This window comes from Vulpes lagopus, chromosome 12 (assembly GCF_018345385.1).
Source record: "Vulpes lagopus strain Blue_001 chromosome 12, ASM1834538v1, whole genome shotgun sequence".
NCBI classification, from domain to species: domain Eukaryota; kingdom Metazoa; phylum Chordata; class Mammalia; order Carnivora; family Canidae; genus Vulpes; species Vulpes lagopus.
The window spans coordinates 4,025,403-4,047,854 of record NC_054835.1 but is presented as its reverse complement, the minus strand read 5'-3'; the positions used below and the strand labels follow the sequence as shown (position 1 = coordinate 4,047,854).

The 22,452-nt window shown below is 44.0% G+C and overlaps 1 protein-coding gene across 3 annotated transcripts in view; it reads right to left on the bottom strand.

Annotated features, from left to right (window-relative positions):
• Nucleotides 1-6,513: 6,513 nt before the first annotated feature.
• PBX3 (PBX homeobox 3) overlaps nucleotides 6,514-22,452 on the bottom strand; it is a 220,627-nt gene continuing 204,688 nt past the window's right edge. For 2 of the 3 annotated variants that reach the window (XM_041725869.1, XM_041725870.1), the window contains exons 6-9: nucleotides 13,099-13,264; nucleotides 11,735-11,847; nucleotides 10,790-10,879; nucleotides 6,514-8,047 (exon numbers count right to left, since the gene is read on the bottom strand). In XM_041725869.1, coding sequence (XP_041581803.1) covers nucleotides 7,955-8,047; nucleotides 10,790-10,879; nucleotides 11,735-11,847; nucleotides 13,099-13,264 — 462 coding nt within the window. In that variant the 3' untranslated portion in view covers nucleotides 6,514-7,954. The remainder of the gene's footprint in view (nucleotides 8,048-10,789; nucleotides 10,880-11,734; nucleotides 11,848-13,098; nucleotides 13,265-22,452) is intronic. The other variant, XM_041725871.1, reaches the window with a different exon arrangement.

Here is a 22,452-nt window from a genome sequence, read left to right as displayed (position 1 = left end):
TGTCTCTGCCTCTATCTGTGTCTTTCATGAATAAATAAATAAAAACTTAAAAAAAAAAAAAGAGGAGCATATACTCAACACGAGCGATTTTGCTATGGAGAAACACTTGCACGTGAGCACTGGGATGGGCTAAGCAGCACTATTCCCAGGGAGCCTTAGTGACGTTTCTGTGTCTCTACTTCCCTCACACCAGGCCAGGTGAATTTGTCTCCAAGGTCCCTCCTGACCTAGTGCTCTGGGGGAGAGCTGGTTCTCCACCTCGCAGGGCTCTTCCTCCAGTAAGAGGACTTCCCCAAGACTCCCCCAAATCCCCGCTTCCTGTGTATCTTGGGGCAACACAACCCAATTTTGCAAGCTTTACTTCTTCTTTCTAACCTCTTTAGGGAAGGTGTGGCCCCCAGACCTAGACCCAAGGGCAAATCCTTTCTTTCCCATTTAGACCTCTGCTTCCCCCTTTAGAGGAGCTCATGTTGCACAGAGTGTCTGCGAGGCTGTAGTAGCTGGACTCAGCAGAGGCTGGGCAGTGAGGGAGCCATTGGGTGGGCTGGAAGCTCCATGGGGGAAGTCACTCCCTGTCCTCAGGATGCACCCCTCCCTTCAGCCTTACCTGGGCCTTCATTTCCTCCACCCAGGCTGTGCCTTTCTCTGGGCCTAATTCAACTCATCTTTGCAGAAGCCTTTATCTACCTCCAGCCCATAAAGATCTCTCCTTTCCCTAAGCTTCCCCTCTATCAGCGGGTCAACAAATATTTCCCAGAAGCTCATCACATAAAAAGGCAAAATTTCCAGTGTTGGAGAAACTGTGGGAAACTCAGCAGCCCCAGCTCCTGATGGGGAGGTTGCTCAGGCAGTCGTGTGTAGAGGGAGAGGGCAGGGAGACCACCCTGTAACCAGCTCACCCTCAGTAATCAGCACAGCATCCGGCTCATAGTAGGTGCTTGATAAAAAATGATTGCACATCAAACCAAACAATTGGGATACGTTCAGACTGCACGTACTCAAGCATCTAGGCTGATGCACATGGCTTTTGATGGACACACACAATCATACATGTGTGTGACTGTGATCACGGTCATGCTAAACCCACCTGCACACACACACAGTCCCAATGCACAAGCCCACTCCAGCCAGCATCCTCATGCACATGAATGCTGCCTCCCACACAAAGCTCATTTATTTTGATTTATGAATATTACAAAAATAAACCTGAGTGTCTTCTTGGGATTCTGTGATCCTGACACAGGTCCCCACGATATTGCTCTTCGCTCCTGGTTACCTGAAATTAGCAGAGTAATTCGGAATCTGCATCTTTATTTAAAAGAAAAAACTGTAGATGCAGAATTATAAAAATTTAATATGCTCCCAGGAAAATGAAAAATGAGAGGTTGTGATCTCGTCTAACACTTTCAAATGTGTTTATTAATTCATGTTTTAAATCATAAGTTTCATTCGGTGAGAGCCATGCACAGCAATAAGCCCGTTTTAAAATATTAATGAATAAACAATATTTCTCTATTGAAATATAACATGCTTCTTTGAACAATGGACCACCAGTAATAAATCAAAACCAGGAGAAAATTGCATTTCATATTTAATACAAGTTGAACTCTGCCTTTTTATAAATGATATCTTTTTTGTTTAATTGGCGTCAGTTCAGATCTAGCAGATTGCTAATAAAATTCTGGATTTCCATATTTAATGATGCGTACACTTTCTGCTGAAATTTTACCAGGAAAAAGGAATCAGCCTTTTATTATCTCCTGAGATGGTGGTGAGAGGTGAGGCCTCAATCCATCCGTGAGGGCGGGGGTGGGTTGAAGAGACCAGGCCCCTCCCAGGGCCCACACTTGGCAGCTGACACCCTGTGACGACCTCTTTGCTGACAGAAGTAGTCATTCCAACTAGAGGAGCCAGAGACCCGGCGTCCCCTTCTGACCGCGGGCACTGTCTAACAATAACAACAAAGAGAACGCACTCCATCCCAAGGGCCATGCGTGCATCAGCTCATGAATCTTTATCATACCCCTGTGAGGAAAGTAGGAATGAAGTCTCTCCATTTTACAGATGAGAAAACCAAGGCCAAAGAGCAGAGTGAGGAGGTGACCACGCAAGGTCACACATGGCTGGTAAGGGGCAGGACTCAGCCCTGACTCTGGAGCCCTAGATTGTCATGCTGCCTTGAAGGGAATGAATGAACCTGTGTCTCAGGAGATCCGGGTTTTAGCAACAGTGAGTCAAGTGGGCATCGGCTGGAATGGGTGCCCATCACAGGGTGGGTAAGTCATGGGCCAATAGGAATAAGAGCAGCCAGGCCACGGCGCTCACTGCACGCAGGGCACTTCACCGCACCCCACGCTCCATTCTCCAGACAGTGCTGGGAGGCAGGTGCTGGACAGCTAAGGGAACTGAGGTACGGGAGGTACCTCATTTACACGATGTACATCATTTACACGATGTGCCCAAGGATGCACAACTGGTATGAGGCAGAGCCGGATTCAACCCCAGGCACTTTCACTCAGAGCCCACATTCCCGGTGCTGAGCCGTGGTGCTTTCCTAGCTGTGGGCCACATTGAACCCTGGCCTTCCCTCTTTGTCTCTGTGGTGGGACCAGTACCCCTGGGCTGTGAGGTGTGGCTCCTGACAGGCCCCCGGCGCAGCCCCGCTGGAAGCAGACTCCGTGCGTGTCGGCTGGGTCTGTGACCGCTGAGATGTCAGAGCTGAGAGGTGGTTGGGTTTATCGTCCATGGGGCTGGGTCCCCAGGTCCAGCGGGGATGAATTGCTGGCCATTTGTTGTCCTGGAGCGCTTGTGGACTTAGCGGTCTCCCTGAGGGTGTCCCTGGGATCCAGGTTGCTGGGGACAGGAGCCAATGGCTTGCTCTGATGTGGGGGGTGGCACCTGTCTCTGTCTCTGCTCAATTCCCAAGTCAGGCTCAACAACAGTGACCTGTCCCCAGCACGATAAGAAAGGGACACTTTGATAAGACAGCCAGGCACAAAGGGTTAAAAATGCAAGTTTCGCTCATGTTCCAGCTCTGTGTGTATGTGGCTTCAGTTTCTTTACCTATAAAGTGGAGGTGGGAATAGGACTCACTCATGAGGCTGCTGCAAGGGTTTGGAGAGCAAGCCCGGAAGGGGGGGAGCAAGCATCCTCGTGGCATCTCTGACAATTCCGCTCGCCATGCCCCCCAGCCTCTGCACATGCTCATCCCTTACCTGGTCTACCCTTCCCTGAGCCTACTGCCTGCCCCCAATCCCCACACTCCTGTCCTCCCAATCTTCTCTTCCTCAGGTCCCTGCTGGGCTGTCCCAGGAGCAGGGGGTGCAGAGCCTGTTTTGTTAGAGGGCACAGTGGTCTGGGTTCATCCTAAAGGACGGGCATTCATCGGGGAGACAGGGTACGAGCAACGTTCCAAGACAACAAGGAAAGTCAGAAGGTGACATCCCTCATCTGAGGTCACACAGCTGGCGGGAGGCAGAGCCAGGAGTCAGGTCCATACCCGGGCTGGGGTCGGAGGTCCGCTCGCATGGGGTGGCTGTGCAAGCAGTGGGCTGAGGGGCCGCAGCTAAGCCGGACGGCGCCCGGGACCTGCAGACACCCTGGGGCACAGGTGGGCCTCTGCCCGTAACAAGTCCGTGTGGACACCCGCCCCAGGGCTCATGCTCAGCACCTCTCATTCATCACGACAGCCACCCTCCAGGTCTGCTTGCCTCCAAGAGTCATGGTGCCGGACCCAGCCGGGCCCCAGTCCTCGGCTCTTCCTGTCCCTCGTGCCAACCCTGTGATCCACGGACACGGGACTACACGTGGTGACACACATCTTGCACACAGCACAGGACACGCACACTCAGGTGGCCCAAGTAACGGAGGCCAAAGCCCATAGAGTGGGAGTGTCGCAAGCTCTGACAGGTGGAGGCGGACAACTCACCTTGTCCCCCAGAAGGGCCTCCTCCTGGGGGCTGGCAGCCCAGGCTCACAGGAGCCTCTCTCCACCCCACTGCAAGTGGCTGCTGGGAGGAGTCACATGGGGCTTTCCCGGGGCAGCCTCTGGCTCTGCGGGAGGCCACAGTCAGGGCGGGTAACCTCTTGGAGCCTCAGCGTCCCCATCCCATGGGGCTGCCAGACCCAGGGAAGGCCTTCTGGTACGGGCAAAGGCCCTTTCCTTGTGGTACCACTCCACTTAGGAGACTCGTCCATGCAGGAAGGGGGCTCCTCCAGAACACTGCCTCCCCCACCCCGACTTGTGGCCAGGGAATGGCACAGCCCGCTGCTCAGTTTGGGTTTTGTTTTTTTGTTTTTTTTTCCAAGGCCAAATCTCTTTATCGCTCCCTGCCACCCCAAATCCCTGCCTGCCACAGTACTGCTGGGCACCAGCCTCAGACTCAGGCTCAGGGACTCCCTTCAAGTCCCAGGACGATAGGCTCCCTGACCTGGAGGCAGCTGGGCATAGGAAGAACCCGCCGTCCAACCCTTGGAGTAGTCCCAGTGAGCATGGTCGAGTCCTGCTGGCTGGAGAACCCTGTCAGTTGCCCGGCCCCTTCTCTTGGGGAGGACCCTCCACCCTTTGGCTACAGGGTTCTGGCTTCAGGTCCATGGGCTGCTTGAGGAAGTGGCAGTCCCTGGGTGTCACTGGTACCTCTGTGGGCATCCCTGTCAACACAGCTGCTCAGGCATCTGGGCTCCAGAAGCTGGTGGACATACATGCATTCTCATCTGAGCACACACGTGCCCTCGTGGATCTAACTGCATTGTGTGCGTGGACCGGCCTCTTAGCCTGTGACTGGCTGTTATTTTCTTTGATCCAGTGAACTGGTTGTGGGCGTCCTCATTTCTCCTCTTTTGGACTTCAGAAGCCTACCAACCTTCCCAATACCCTCATGAGCGTTTGCCATCTGAACAAGGACCAGGCCCAGGACCTTGGCTTCCCAAGGGCTGGAGCCTGATTTTATTCATCTCCTCTCAGTCCAATCCCTAACCCAGAAAGACTACCTGATGAAAATCCACCAGATGACTATCTTGCACCCAAATCGGAGCAAAACATAAGATACTCAGGACCCATGCTGTGCCCCGGTTTCCTTACCTATGAAGTGAGGAGGCTTCTGCCCCCATACGGAGGCATGAAGAGCAAAGAGGGGCAACACTGGTATGAGTGCTCCTCACCCAGCACATAGGAGAGGGACTGGGATTTTTAACTTAGGCCTCCCCAGAATAAAAACACAGGCTTGCACATTTCCCTCAGGGGTTGCTCGGCCACTTGTGAATCTCCAACAAACCCTGGGATGTGCCTCTCTCATCTGACACAAAAGATGAGATGCTTCTTAGGAAGTGTGTGTTTCTGGATATTAAAGAAGATGTATTTGTGTGCACACGTGTCAGGTTTCCACGGGATATTTTTGCAAAAACCACACAGCATAGAGATTGTTTTATGTACAAAAATAAGAAAGGCTGACCCGTAAGCTAATTGAATCATGCAAATAACTACTTAGCCACGGGAGAGATTCTGACAGGCAGGCTGAGAGCCCAGAGTGAGGGAGGACAGCTTTGGAGGGCAATCTATTTTATAAAGTTTACTCACAGTATGACCGCCTCAAGATTAATGGGAATGGTGGCCCTAGACCTTGTTTTGCCTGGCTCCACCAACTGAAATAGTAAAAGTTGTATTTATCATAGACAATTTGCTGTAACTGATTAACATTAATCTGATTTCCTGTGAGTCAATTTCCTTGAGATATAGTAAATAGGCCAATTACCTGCTATCCACTTCTTCTATCATAGAGATTCAGGTATTAGCAACAGAGGTGTGCATAAACATGGGATTTCTAACTATCTTGATAAAACAGAAACAATGTTTAATCTAATGAAAGGATTTCTTGTTGGTCTAACATTTCATCAGTCTGGAGTTTTAAAGGGTATGTCTAGAGAAGGTGTGGACATCGGGGTTTTTTTCACTGGCAACCTGAGGCTTACTCTTTTCAGAGGAGCTCCTGCTTGTTCTTGACTGGCATTGCACAGAAGCTATGAAATGAAGTGAAGGCAACAAGACTGGTTATTTTAAAATAAATTACAACAAGAACAAAAAGGTCTTTACATCTAACAAGTGCCAGGGGCATCATCAGGTTGGGAGAGTGTGAGCTTCTGGGCAGACCTGGGTTCCAGGGTGGCCCCCCGTTGTACCAGGCCTGTGACCTTGTGGCATTTGCTTAACTTTTATGAGCTTTACTTTCCTAATCTCTGCCAGTGGGGTAATACCATCCCCGGGGAGTTCTTAGAACACAGGGATCCACAGAGGACACGTAACAACGGTCCAGGAGTTAGCTGGGAGTCCACGCAGAGGGGGGCAGCCAGTCAGTTGAGCTGTTCTCCACCACTTGCTTTCCCATCATTTCAAAGCCCCTGTGTGGTGTGACAGGCTGCACCTTCCCACGGCCCGGCCCGCTTCTGGGCAGGCTTTCTGTTTGCCGGACCCCCTGGCCGGCTCCTGTGGCAGCCTACTTAAGACACTGCAACATTTAATCATGAAAGCAAAAAGTTTATTCATGTTTGAAACTACATAGAGCTACCACGAGGAAGACTTTTTCAATCCAGGGTGTAATCCAGTTAGAAAGGAACACGAAACAGTTTTAATACATTAGAATCACCGCCACAAATTATTTTCATGACTCAATCAGTTTCAGAATCGCATACAATACAAAAAGAGAGGAAGGAGAGGGGGCCCCAGCACACAGGGTGAAATATACAGTACCGAATACTGGACTTTGAATGCATCACAATCGGCGCCGCTTTTTTTTTTTTCTTTTTTGCATGGATTAGTAATAAGATGAAGAACATTCAAAATGCTTTCTCAGTATTTACAACAGTTCTACTGATCCTGTGTTCATTGAAGACCCAATGTTTCCACTCTCGGTTTTTTAAAAGTTGCAAATGCAACCCTGATTTTTCTTTTAAAAGATTACAATGTACATTACATTTTATGAAGGAAACAAAGAGTTAATTACAAGATGCAAAAAGGTAAGAAAGAGACAAACTACAGCGTGAGTATTGTTCAGAGGTAGTAAGTGAGCACTCTAAGCTACAGAACATGTTGAAATTCTATTGGTTTGTATGAGTTCGCATGAGGTAATAAAGCTGTGTTTTGATTGGTGAGATGTATAAATACTCTTTTGCTACACTATATACAACACTCCAGAGAGCAGGGCCTTTGTGGATGCCCAGAGGACATAGCAAACCTTGACAAGTCCGTGCAGCACCCAGCGCACACCGTACAACCCCAGACGGATCTCGTGTTCTCCTCTTATCAGCAGCAAGTGTCTTCATCTCTCAGAACAATCTGGATCCATAATTTAATTACCGAGCCGACTCTGGGCACTGGTGCTTCCAGAGAGAGAAAAGATGCTACCAGTCTATGATCTAATTATAACATAAGAGATGGAAACACAAACGTGACCAGGAAGATTCTTAAACAAACCATCGTTAACAGAGATAGCCAAACAGCTCCTTCATTCCAACCCCATTAGTGATATGAAAGAAAGACAAAGTCCGTGATGAAAATATGCAAGAAATTCAATTTAGGTGAGGTGAATCTTTGCATCTGCTTTAACGATTGAGGTTTAGCATATATTGTACTTTTTACCCTTAAGGCCAAGTCATTGGCAACTGTGAAACAATTAATGTAAAATATTGATAATAAATTATGATAAAATAGCTATAGGACTGTCAACAATGTTAAATCTTGGCCTAATTGGATAAAGTGCTTTTTTTTTAACATTATGTGTTTTTAAGTATAAATACAAATGATTATGATTCCTTAAAAAACTGATTTACCAAGTTCTCTAATAAGACAAGGTTTTACAGTAAAGCTGTAAATGGTGGGCTACAAAAACTCTTTCCTTTTCCTCCTGTTGCTCTGAATGCACGTATCAAGGCATGTCAGCTCAGGGAAAAGTGTTGCCAGAGATCAGTTAGAGGTATCAGAGTGCACACTTCCTGGGCCTTCTGTCGGGGAAGTCACCGAAGATGGAGTTGTTGCGTCCTGCCAGCCTCCATTAGCCTGAAAAGAGAAATGCAGTTCAACGGGTACACTTCTCCATATTAATTCTATTCTCTAATTTAAAACACTCACATGACAACACGAGAGCAAAGATACATTAGCAAAATGTATTTTCTAAACCCACATTGGCAGGAGTTTGAAGCATGTGTTAAAGTAGGATTAAATGCATGTAAAACAAATCCATCCCACCAAGTAAAGTCTTGGCAATAAATCAGCTCGTTGAAGGAGAGCTTCAGTGAGTCTCAAGCTGGCATGCAGCTCAGCCTTTGATTTGCTGTAAAAATAAAGCGACTGGGAAAGAGATCTTTTAAGAAGGGAGTAGTGGAGAAGCTCAGTTCAAGGCCTCAGCCAGTCCTTGGGCTCCATGAAGTATAACCTCCAGCCCAGCTTAATCCTCATTTCCATAGAGAAGAAGTTCCCTGATAGCCGGCTACTGTAACCCTGGGAAAATGAAGGCCAGAATTTCCCTCCAAATCGCATCTTCCAGAATGAAAATGCATGAACTGCGGAGGAGCACACTATTCAAATCTGTATTCCAATTATTTCTAACTGGAGCTCCTATTTGGGATGTTGCTACGGCTTTTCGCATGCCACTGGCCCTTCCCGCCTCAGCCCTGCATCAGCAGTAACAGTGCTCCAAAACAAATTTGCCTTATGTCTTGGCCTATAGAGGCAATTGCTGAAATCAATGTCTGATCAGATTTCTGCTGTGGCAGACAGCTTGTCGCTACATATTTTTATGTCAGTCAAGAAGAGGGAGGTGCTGGGCTTGTAAGTTGGGGAACATTGAGTGGAAGTGACGGGGCGGGCCTTCCTGGAGAGAAGGCAAGGGTGAGCTGGCTGACACCCAGTGCCTACGGTTCAGCCCAGCCTCCTGCTATGCTGTCCCCAGAGCCGGATGCCCACACCAGTGTCAGTGTGGGTCATCAGGCCCCCCTGCTTCTTTTGCTTGAGTCTCCGACTTCTGTGAGTCCATCTAAAATGTCTTCTTCGAGGCCTGTGCCACTAGGCTACTGGGAACGGGGTCTGGAGTCCCCACCCAGCCCAGATGTGGCTATTGGATGAGCTCTGTGCTTGCTGGGCCTGTTTCTTTCTCCCATGGTCACTGTTCTTAGAGAGTGCCCTGTCTTCTGATTCACTGTGCAGTGCTGCATGAAAGCACCTTTCCTCCCTCTAGGACCAAGGGAAAGGAAGTAGAAGGGGGATCAAAGAATCCCACAGAGATGACCAGAGCCAAAGGGGAAAAGGATTTTCCAGGCTTGGGGCATATCAAATTGCAGCTAGGAAAAAGCTAATGCTCTGGTGATGCATTTCCATAGCCTCCTTGGTTTTGCAGGTTGGATGGTGACACACTCATGTGCGTTTGTGGGACTCTAAGACATCCTCTTCTCTATCTAAACAGTAAGCTGTTTTTACCCTTCAGGTATGAAAATCTACTTAGAAAAAGAAAAACTCTTACACAGATACAAGTCTAAAGATATTCCATCTGAAGTAAACATCATTCCTCTTTTATCCAAATTTATAAACAACAAATGTACAATATTTTTACCCAGCATGGCAGCTGGAGGAGAGGTTGTCAGCAAGCATTCTTTTTTTTTTCAAAATAAATTAATCCTTCCTCTGGTGGTTTGAGATTATGCACTGTATTATACAACAGCGCCTTATCAAGCCTCATCAGTGAAGATGGAATTCATGTCTGTAAAATGCTGCAGGCAATCACAGTTTCATATTTTATCATGTTGATAAGGATATCGCACATTCTCTGAAGCATTTCAAAACACTTAAATGAAAAAGGAGAAATGCAACTAAAAGGCTTTTTATATGGTTTGTTGTGGGTTATTATGAGTTATTTATAAACCCAAAAAGAAAGATTTGACATTTCAAATGTAAAAGATTTGAGTATTTAATGGTCCTTTCTTCCCTTTACAATCGAACATTCTCAATCACTTTTTCAATCATGAATGTTTACTGTCATAGCAGCCAAGGCCCTAAAAAAGGGAGAATTTTGTCCACTTTCCTCCCAACTCTACCACCATGCTTGGGGCAGTTCGTTTTCTCCTTAAGTCTGGAATCCCAGGTTCTATTCACCACTGCCCACCCAGTCCCCTCTGATGACCCCCGCCCCTGGATCCCTTGCAGGGCCTGTAAATCTTGCCATTTCCCATCCATGTCAGTGTGGGGTAGAAGTGAAGTTTTGGTGAATTGGTTACACAAGCTAAAATTATTTCCTCCACAATTAAAAAAAAAAAAATCGAGGCCACTAAAAGTGCTGAATAGGTTTCTCATCCCACATTGACAACACAGCTAGCTTGCTCTTAAGAACAGAATTCTTTGTTGAGAATTGGTCTGTTGATCTGTCTGGGACCCTCCAAGGTTGTCCCCTTCACTTGAGCTATGGGAATGTTTCCTGCTGCTTGATTCTAAGATAAATGACCTGTTTTTCACCATCTCCCTGGAATACAGCACAGCCAGTAGGAAAGATGGCATCTTAACGGGCTGACGTTTGAGTCCCTATTGACGACAGAATGCTAGCCACCCTGGTTAGGTGTGAGGACTTCTAAGGGCATCACGGTAACATTAAGTGTTTAGGTTCATAAAATAAAAGTGCAGTAGAAATGCTGCCTTCCCTACCTGCCAACAAGATGAGAAGCCAAGTCAAATGGCTATTAATTTATTTATTAGTCATTGTTGACCCACCGCTGTTCCTCCAGCTCTTTGAATCTGGTTCCCCAGAGTACTCACATTTAAATTATGTGGACTGTACAGTGAGTTTCCTCCAAGGCCATCACTGTAGCCTCCCGTCTGATTGATAACATGACGGAGGGTATCCACCTAGAAGTGAGACGAAATAAAATTCATCATCCCAAATCTATTAAAACATCATAATTTACAAAAGGAAACAATTTGAATTATGTGTGCCACAAGGGTTTAGCATCTTCAATGAAAGACAAATTTATCAATCAAATGTGACTGGCAGAATTTCAACAATTCTTTGCATATTTAAACTCACACATCTTTGTTTTTCATGCCAGCCAAACAATAACAGCTTCCTGGCAATGCAAACTTTCCATCTACGTCAACGAAATGTGTGTGGCTATGGGTGAAAACTACTTATAAATATGTATACTGGATCTCTCTCTCTCTCTCTCTCTCTCTCTCTCTCTCTCTCTCACACACACACACACACACACACACACACACACACGAGCGCGTGCGCGCACACACACATACACACACCTGAACACATAAACACAAGTAGTTGCTCTCAATTACGAGGATTAGAAAAGAGTTGAACCTAGGATATACTTTAAGAACTCAGGTTTTTTAAAATTCTGACTTTAAAATTTTCAGAAATGAAACAGTAATATGTTTTTAAACCATACATACATTTGCACACACAATGTGTTATTGTTGCTGTTGTTACAAAGGTAAAATGCACCCATCCCTCTCCATGAGCTCAAGCCAGAGCCGAATGCATTCACAAAGTTTATTAGGTTTGAATCATCAAAAGTCACTGTTCACTTGACTTCTCATTAAATTAAATGGTGGGGCAGATGGGTCACATTGGGAAGCACCCAGCACAGGTTCTGCATGGATGTGCAGACCACTTCCATGGGGTAAGAGTATGGAGTTTTGAACCCAAACCCTACCCTGCTAGAAAGGCCCCAGTTGGGGCATTTCTCCTACCTGTGATTGCACATTGGCTCCGACTTGGGACCCTTGGTAAGAATCCCCATTCAGACTCTGCATGTTCATGAACATGTCCCCAGAATTTGGGAGGTTAAAAGAACCAGAAGAACCTGGAAAGGAAAGAGTTAAGTAGCTGAATAACAGAGAGCTACACACATAATCCTCAAAGACCTGTAGGCAGGGAAAGGAGAAAAGGTGCAGAAGGGAAAGGTCTGGTACAACATAAAGCATTTCCAGATCTAAGAAGATGGAGGATCACTCCAAGGAGTTAAGTCCTGTGATTCATTTTGCAGCTAGTAAAGTTCTACCAGTGGGGAAACCCAAATAAGAAACAAAGAGCAAATTGAAGGAAGCAGAAAAACACCCAGCAGCTGGCCTGGAGCCACCCCCTTCTTTTCATTTATCTCTAGGGCTCAGTCATGAAATGAGCTCTTTGCCATCATTAACTGTCACAGTAGACAATTATGTGGAGAAGAAACATTTTTCTGAAGCTCTTTCTTAGCCATACCTTCTACCTAGCTTTCACCTGCTTATGTTTCATTAAAAAGCACAGGGGGTGAGGAGTTTGGGGCAAGGGAGGTGAGGGAGAGAAGGTGGGAGAAAGACAACAAACAAATAAAATCCCCTTGCTTTCTGAACTTTTAAAGATTATATATAAAAGATCTTCTTAGAAAAGTGCCTTGAATTGCTTCTTGTGTTCATCTGCGTAGACGAGCTGCACATCTTTCACTGTTACTCAGGCTCCCTGTAGTTTTTAGATGTTTTTAACTCCATCACAAATGTCACATAAAATGTGGTCCAAATGTACCACAATATTGCAGATACTGCATCCATGTATTGTCACACCCCTCGTGGCTCACCACCTGCCATGGCAGCACAGGTGCTAAGGAAATGCCAAGAAGGACAGCAGACTGGAGTCTGCCACTATATTAACCAGAAAGCATTGCTGTACTCCAACATTCTAGCTTCATGATGCACAGCAACAGTTTAACCTCCCACTTCTGCAATTCCCTTTATTCTTTGACAGATCACTATGGACGTTAAAATGATACATGGAACAGTATAGTTAAAATAATTATTAGTGATAGCACTTGGCATAACTGCTGAATTAAAAACCACTATTAAGTGTAAAGGTTCCAGAATCTACCAGTAGCGAGTAGCACTCATTATGAACAGTGGGTTTACAGACTCTGGCCATCCACTCATTCGCCCAGCCCTAGAATAAGCCCTCATTTTAATATAAATCTTCCTTTATAAATCCACTGTGTCCTCAGTATGGCTCCGGTGTCCTGGCCTTTGGGACAGGCTTTTGTGGCACAAGGCTGCCTGAGCCAAGTAGGGAGCGAGCAGCCAGTACGCACCAGAATTTGGTGTGGTGGGCGAATTGGTCTGGTTGTTCTGCACAGCTGCAGCTACTGCATGCGCAGCCGTCACAGCTGTCTTTGCGGCATAGAGGTTGGCTTCTTCCTGAAACTTGCCGATATTCTTCTTGTACCTGATTCGTTTGTTGCCAAACCAGTTGGATACCTACAGATTACAGGGACATGAGTAAAGGGAAAGAGAGGTCAAAAGGGGGGAAAAAAAGAGTCAAACCTCCAATAATAACTGTTGGACACCAGAGAGACACCTTGGGAGACATTCTTTTTTTTTCCTTGGGAGACATTCAATTCTTAGCTTGCAATCACATCCTGTGGATGGTGCATAATGGTTTTTGGGGTTTGTTTTCTCTCTTCAGAAACCTTGACAGTCAGAATCAATACCACTTCTTGGAGTTAGCAACAGTAATATTAAAGAGGACTGGTGCACTGTTCCTAAAAAGTATTCAGTTGGTATATACCAACTAGTATATGAATGACCAGCCCCCCACCCAAAAGTAGCTGAAAACCTAAAGGGGGAACATTTTTGTTAAGTTAGGTAAATAATAAATTTTTGTGAAGGAATGACTTATTCTTTTTGGGTCTGGAATGATTTTGGCAGCTGGACAGTAGATTCAAGTTTGGTCTGCTGAAAAGAATAACATCAATTAATAATGGATGAATGATGCTTTTGTCTCCTGTCTTGAAGGTACTATGTCTGCCAAGGTGGCTGCTCAAGCTCCTCCAGTTAACACACGAGAAGGTCACAACTTGAAATTTAAGTAATTCCAATAAGGTCAAATGCAAATATAGGGGAGCTGCTCTGATTTCATCAGCTGTAATATACTTAGGTCTTTTACACACAACTTATGATGTCAGCCCGTGCAAATGGAAGAGATTTCTAAAGAGGAGCTCGGCAACAGGAAGATGTCATCACATTTCACTGACAGCAAAATTTCAGCCCGAGATTCCTTGCTCATAGTTATGTGATGTGTTCAGGCACCTGTAGCTGAGCTCTATAAAGAAACTAAAACCCACGCTGCAGTTTATAAAAAGGTACCTGCCTGCTATATAAAAGGCTCTGACCTCTCTTTTGTTAAAGTAACAGTTTAAAAATACTCTTCAATAATTTCTTAATAATCTGTCAAAGGGGCATGTTGCTGTGGTATCAGGCTGTGTGGGGCACTGTTTTATCCTGAACAGCTATTCAGAGGCCCTGAGGAAAAATAAGGAGTGGTGTGAGCCCTCCAACCCAATTTGTGCCAGTGGGTATGCTTATTGACCTTCTCTGCCAAGAGTTTAATTGCTTTGGAAATAGAACTAATTCTTCAACCCATGGCAATCATCCTTCCAGAAGAAGCCAGAGAACCCTGGCAAGGAAGCCACCTGAGGAAGACAATAAATATGCCCTTGCTACTGCCCACATGCTGTCTCATAGTGGGGAAACATACTCACTGAGGATCCATGTGGGAACCATGAGCATGAGTTCATCAGACAGAGAGAAGCCAAAACGCACCAGGAAGTAAATATGCTACAGATCCGGACTTCCTAGCTGCTCCTGTTCCACTAGTATCCCCCCCCACCCTCCTCACCCCTTATGGACCGTATATAGCACTTCCTTCCTTCATACCAAATTTTAGGGGTCATAATAACCATCATTTAATGACTATCTCCCATGTGTCAAGCATTATGCAGAACCCTCTGCATATATTCTCTCATTTAATCTTAATCTCAAGGACTAGGTGGTTGACTGAGGTGGTTACATAACTTAACCTGTCCCAAATTCAATGGCCTTTTTTCTTTCCTTGTTTGACCTTTCGGGATTGTCTGATATGCCAGTGTGTGTGTGTGCATGCATGTGTCTGTGTGTGTGTTCTCCAAAACTCAGCTCTTGGTCCTCTTCTCTCTTCTCCTTGAGCAATCTTATCCACATTGATTTCAATCATTGTCTCTGTGTGTGGATGACTCCCAGAGTTCCATCTCTAGCCCTAACTTCTATGAATTTTGGTTCTTGACTTTAAAGACACTAATATATAAATGTTTTGCCACAACCTCCAACTTAATAGGTCTAAAATGGAGTTTATGTGTCCTCTTAACTTGTATCTCCTTCTCTGTTTTCTCTTTGCGTTCATGGCATCTCTGCCTCTAGAGACGTGGTACTTCCTACCTTACAAAGTCCCTGATTCCCCGTTGGACAATTCTGACAGATATACAGTTCCCTATATAGAACTAAGATCTGGTTCCCTCTCCTTTCTAATCATTGGCTTTAGTTCCAACACCTAGCTGGTGATAATACTAGGTTCTCAAACAGCCCTGAGGGACTGAATTCCACTAGGCGATTGGTATTCTCTGCCCTCCCTTCTTTGAGCTCCAAAGGCTTGGGATAGGAGCACATGATCACTGAGTAGGATGTGGTAGTGGGAGGAAGAGCCAGGAGAATGCAAAGGGAAGGAGGAAATGAAAACCATAACCAGGTAAAGCTGTAGTTATGGAGAAGACAGCTATCGAGGGGGAGACACTGGCAGAATTAGCCACAGACCAGCTGTAGAGGTCAGGGGAGAGGGGGAAGCCAGAGATGATGCTGATGTGGGGCCCAGGCCTCTAAGAACAGGGAGACAGATACTCTGGGAGAAGTCAGTTCAGTGACTGTTAGGGTCATTCCCATATCAGAATTATAGGACTCTAAAAACAAAAGTTCTGACTCAAGACTGAAAAAGGAACATAAAGGTATCTGTTCTGATTATGCTGGTTAAAGCAAGTTCTCTCAGACCCTACCTCATGTTTCACAAGCACATTCTCAGCTCAGAAGGCACACTTAGAGAGCTGGTTTGCAAAAAACTCCTTCAACATACATCACTCCAGTTTGTCTGAATAAGACTGGCAGACCTTCAAAAGAGTTAAATATTGAATATATCTACAGTGTGAAGGGAGATATTCCTGGTTGAGAGGGAATTTGGCATTTCTTAAGTATAATTAATGAAAATTCCCCAACTCTGAATTTAGCAACAAAGGCCCATCTTAGAATTCTCCTCTTCTAAACAATTCTCTGTTGAATTCCATACTTTGTAGTTAATATTACCTTGACAATCAGAGAAGCTATAATACATTAATGAAACCTAGCCTGGAAAATCAGATTACAGCTTTATTAACAGTTTCATAATTGAGGAATCTCTGTACCACTGAAGGGTCTCATCTCCAGATATGCAAGAATCCTGTGTTTATGCATACCCCTGGACCAATCAAACAACAGTCATCACTAATAAAGGTTTATTTAATTCTCACAGTAAAATTTTAATATCACCAGCAGCCTGGGGAAGCTTTAGCAAGTGGATTTGCTTGACATCAGATCGTTTCTATTCTGCTAGTCCCAATACTTCTTAATCTTTAATATCAAGGCAATTAAAATTAATGGCCACTCATCCGAAGCTACTGTGGGCAGTGTTTCCTTGACACCAATTGTTTGATGGGATTACCTAGAGGTTAAACTAACAAGCAAGGTTTAATTGGAAGCAATGAAAGAAGCAGTGATCATACATTATGTTTAACCTGCATAACCACATCTAAATGAATATCTAAAAATGTTAAACTATTTCTCAAATTAAAATATGCACGTCACATTCTGATATCACAGATTTGGGTATTGCAGCGATCGGCTATTAAGACTATACTGCTGCAACTAAGATCAGTGTAATTAATCTATAAATCGACATTTAAGTTCAGGAATTTCTGTCACCTTTTAGAAACAAATGGGTACAATTAGTTGCAAAAGAACCTCCACCCTCACCCTGTGGGAAGCACCCAAAGCTACAGATCACATGTGTCCCTCCTACACGGTTCTCACAGTAAAGCCAAGCTGTACACACAGGAAGTAAGTAGAGCAGAGCTTGCTCCATCTCTGAACTAGAATGATCTGTATGTTGGTCCCAGAACAGAAACAGGCAGGAAATTGGTGGAGAGAAAGGGAATATGCTGTCACATGCTTCTCTTTTGAGCCATGTATCAAGGATTCATGACTCTGGACTGTGCAGAAGGTGAAGGGCCAGGCAAGATTTTAAGATCAATTAAAAACAAGAAGAGAGAATAAGAACACAAATACATTCCTCCTTCTACTCTTGTTCACTGCTATCAGCTCCCAGATTGTGAGTGAGCCTTTGGCAGCTGGGGAAATGAGTAGTGAACATTCTGCAGGCTGCTAATTTTCTGGAGCCCTTCTATAAGGCCAAGAAGTGGCCAGAAAAGCTTCCAGTCTCTCCCATTTACTAAGGCCATGCATTTCCTGAGCTCAATTCAGCAGCAGACTGCCAATCACTTTTAAATAGTCAAATGTTGGGATGCCTGAGTGGCTTAGTCGGTGAAGCATTTGCCTTCAGCTCAGGTCATGATCCCAGAGTCCTGGGATTGAGTCCTGCAATGGGCTTCCTGCTTGGCAGGGAACCTGCTTCTTCTCCCTCTGTCCTTCTCTTTACTCATGCTCTTGCTCTTTCAAACAAATAAAATCTTAAAAAAAAAAAAAAAAAGCCAAATGTTTTGATATGTGGAATCTAAAGAGAGACAAACTCTTCAAATTGTTGGGTATGTTAATGATTTGGCCCATCATAATTACTTGATGACTATTAGCTATTACTATCACCCATGTTATATCAACCAAGGAATAAGAGATCCAGACTACACAAGTTGCCCCAAATCATACAGCAAAGTGTGATAGGTCCAGGTTTCAACACCAGGGTTCCCCATCAATTTTTTCCTTTTCCATACTAATTGGATGTTTACTGAGGATCTATTACAGTGCCACGAAGAGATAAAAGAATAAACAAACACGTACCTCTACCTGCCTAGAATTTGCAATATGATTATAAAAACAATGCTAGATACTCAAAATAATTTGCAAAAATTGGAGGACAGTAATGATCACACCAAGTTGTGCAGTACAGATTCTAACTAAGCACAGCAGGGATCTGAAGGAAGAGAAGTGCCAGCAGGTCTGGGAAGTCAGAGGAGACTTCTGAGGTAATGTGGAGCCTGAACTGGACTCAGCTTCAATTCAACAGCATTTTTATTGAGACTGCATATTTCAGAGGCACAAACCTCTAGAAGCTCTGTGGACACAGAGAAGCCAAAAACATCAGCTGCTACCTACCTCTTCCTGCTCTAGAACTTAACTCCTTTTTTTCCCTTTCAATCTCTAAACCCCTCTAGCGTAGTGAGAAAGGAAGGAGAAGCCATTATAAAGGAAAAGAGGAACAGAGATCCAAGGAATGTTTCTGAAAGATGTGATGTCTGAGTGAAGGACTAATAGGATAGGCCAGTTCCCACTGGTGAGAATCAGGGCACCACAGGGGGGCGGGGTGAGTAGCAGTGGATGGGCATGAGTAAAGGCACTGGAAGGAGCACCAGGCTCTGGCTCCTAAACAGGACCAGGGAGAGCAAGGGAAAGGGAAAGCCTGAAGGGGCCCCTGCAGGCTATCTCATGCCTCCCTTCTGCACGGCCTCACTAGGTGGAAGAGAAGTGGAAGGAAAACAAAGGCTGGGCTTGAGATTTCTAGGAAGTGCAGTGGGGAATGGGGTCAGGTGAGGCCACCTGAGGCCAGGGGAGGTGGCATTCCCAGCCAGGTACCTGTCCTGTGTCAATAGATGGCCCACTTTTTGCTGGAATATTCCCTTAAGAAATTTTGAATTATCAGGTACCTGCTCACATATATTCTGTCCTTTGCACATTTTTTAAGTTGGCATCTATAATTTTTCATTATAAGTTTTAGAGTTGTAAACAATGTTATTTCACTATGTCATAAATCTTGACATTTTAAAATAAAACTGCAACACTATTCTTTAAAATGTATCCAGCCAAATTTAAATAGCAATTTGATACCCACTATCCATTTCAAAAATACATAACTTTTCTTTAACAGTCAAAAATTTTGTGTTCTCTTTTGTTCTTAGAAGTGTATTTCCCTTCCATATTCTCCTAATGCAAAACACTTTCATGCTGTGCAAAAGAAATGTATGGAAATTGAAAATTTAAACTGTTTTTATTGCCTATAATTATAAGGCTCTACATGTTTAATGTATCTTTCTGGATTAAGCTATCATTACAATTTGTCCAAAATTTATCAAAGCAATACAAAGATTTATAAATAAAAGTATTTGTTTTGATTGTCAAAAGTAAAGTGTTTTGTTTTTGTTTTAAATCTAACATGCATTTCTTAATCAGAGGGGTGTAGGATTATAAAGTGCTGATTGAAGGCAGTTTGGTTATTACCAGTATTTTACACAATCCCTTGGTGGGCACCAGAGAGGGTCTCACACTTTGGGACAATGGGTCATCATATAGGATGGGAGTATTCCTTTTTTTTTTTTTTTTAAAGATTTTATTTATTTATTCATGAGAAACACAGAGAGGCAGAGACATAGGCAGAAGGAGAAGCAGGCTCTCTGCAGGAGCCCAATGCGAGACTTGATCCCAGGACCCCAGGGTCACGACCTGAGCCGAAGGCAGATGCTCAACACCTGAGCTACCCAGTTGGAAAAATGGTAAGTGATAAAGTGGAGGAGGGAAAAACCACACAGCGCTTCTACCACAGCAGCTTTCTGAGGCTCATAGATTTTTAGGAGAGAGTATATACATATATAAGGAAAGTCGGCCAGTGAAAATCTTAGAACCACCATGCCCTAGTAACCTCTGGAATGTCCTCAGCTACTCTGTGGACCATATATACCCTAGTTCAAGACTGTTGCCTTAAGTGAACAGGCTAACTCTGGTTTCATTTTAATTTCTTTGTGTGAGTACAGTGTGGGCACCCCTCTGATGGGGTATGCCTATTAGAGACCTCTGGCTATAAAAATGGTGCTCATTCAGGCAATCACTTCTATGTGTCACCATGACCTTTTGAAGCTAGACAATGAATTTGTCAGCTTCAGGAAATCAAAAACATTCTGATTAAAGAAGAAAATGGAAATAGATATAGTTTACTTAATATTTAGCATAACCTTTCTGGAGAGTAAGCCAACAAATATGCACACACCCTTTGAATCAGTATTACTAGAAGTTATATCAAGGAAATATTCGGAGATATATGCGCAAAGAGATTCCCTACAGTCCTACTTATATTAGAAAAAGAATGTAGATTTATAGCACACCTGTATAATGGAACATGATCATTGATTAAAAATCATATTGAAGAGATGTCTCAGTGGCTCAGTGGTTGAGCATCTGATCTGCCTTTAGCTCAGGTCATGGTTCCAAGGAACCCCACATCAGGTTCCCTATGAGGAGCCTGCATCTCCCTCTGCCCAGGTCTCTGCCTGTCTCTCTGTGTCTCTCATGAATAAATAAATAAAATTAAAAAAAATATTGAAGAAGAATATTTATTAACATGGGGAAATATTCACAATATGTTATAAATAGGAGCAAAGGGCATTGTTTTTCTTTCATACAGCATGAAAATTTGTGGGGTAAAAATATTCACATATGCACAGAGAAAAGGTTATCAGGACTCACATGCTAATCAATATGTGATTATCTTTTAGAGTAGATTTATAAGTAATTTCAATGTATTTTTCTGTGTGTTTTCAAACATCCAAATTGATTTCAGATGAGCAGGTACTGTTTCATTTTAATTAGAAAAATCTACTTTACAATGAAGAAAGAAACCAATCTGCCTCTTAAAAATATCGTTTAGAAGTCATGTAACAATCTCTCAGAGTGTACCAGGCCCTGTGCTTGCCCACACAACCACAGGAATCAACAATCCCATTTCTGTATTCTATCAGGAGGATAAACTTGGCAGGTCCAAGGATTCTTGAAATAATTAAAACCAGACACTTTGTAAATCTCCAGCCATTAAAATTTCCCAGACTGCTTTGAAAACTCCATGTTCAAATTATAAAGCTATACCATCTACAATTTCTCTACAGTCACTGCAAGGCAGTTTATTAATTAGTTAGCATTAATTGTATCTTACTTTTCACATTCTATCACTACATTTATCATTTTAACAACGTTAAATAAAAGAAAAATTATTAAAGACCTAATCTTTAAGATGCAGAAGCGTAGAACTTTAGAGTTCATCTTTAATTTTGCTTCCTTGCATAAAATACATTAGGTAGAGGATAGGCATTAGTTTGGAAAAGCAGCAGCTGACACTAAAACATCATTACTGAGATTAGGAAACAGAATTTATGAAGCACAAATCTTAGAAAGATTTGCCATTGCATTTCCCCTGTTTACTTGTGATGCATACTTTATGTACTGTGCCTAATTAAATGCAACAGATTATGAAATGTTGAAATGCCAAGTCGTGTATAATGGAACATGTAGCATATTTACATGGTAAACAATTTTACCTCTAATAAATAGTTTTTCCCTAATCAATATGTTTTCATCCCCCTTATGTGATTCAATTTGAAATGAGGGATGGAAGCCAGATACTGTTCAATTTTTAAAGTTAATGGCGTTAATAAGCTAAATCTCATCCAGTCCTCTCCTTCCCAAGGGTGCGCATTCAGTCAGGTTTATATAAGGAAAGAATGGCTGGACACACTGGAGATAACCATATACGTGTGCATTCCCTGGAGAACCCAGAGGGCAGCTGGAGCAAGGGCTTGACAGCCAGACAGACCCTTCTGTGAGTGAATCCCAGCCCCTGATTTCCTAGCTATGTTACCTTTGTCATGCCATCTAAGGTTCTCCTTTCCTGGTCTGCAAGATGGGATAACATCTACTCTTAAGGGGGCTGTCATGAAAATGAAATGAGAAAATGTTAAAAAACACAGGACTGAAAAAAAAAAACCCACAGGACTGTGCCTGAAATACACCAGGTACCCCAAAAATGTTACCTTTCCCTTCTCTTAAACAAGCAACAACAACAAACCCTTTGCTGGCTTTGCCTGCTTCTTGTCGTCACTAAGGTCAGGTCACCCACAGAGCATTGGATTCTGGGAGAGCCAGTCTATGTTCCCAGTGCTGGCTGGGGCAGGGGTGCAGACTGGCAAGAGGGTAGAGGTAACAGTGAGAGAAGGGAAAAGGGAGTGCTCCCCTGCATAACGGAGCATAATAAACCTCCTACTAAAGGTGGGTAACACTCGGACCAAGTGCTACTGTCTGCCACACACCTATGGGCCACTGTTGCACACAAATAGCTGATAGCACTACCTAAGCCTCCTGGTCCCTCCTCACTCCCATCCCAACATAACCACTTGTGAGACAATGCACTGGACCTAGAATTTGTAAGAAACCTGGGTTTGGATCCTATTTTTACCTATATTTATAACAGTAGCCATTACGGTGAGCTCATTATTACATGCATTATCTCATTTAGCCCCCTCAAAGATCCAGTTTCATAGACTTAAAAACTGAGGTAAGAA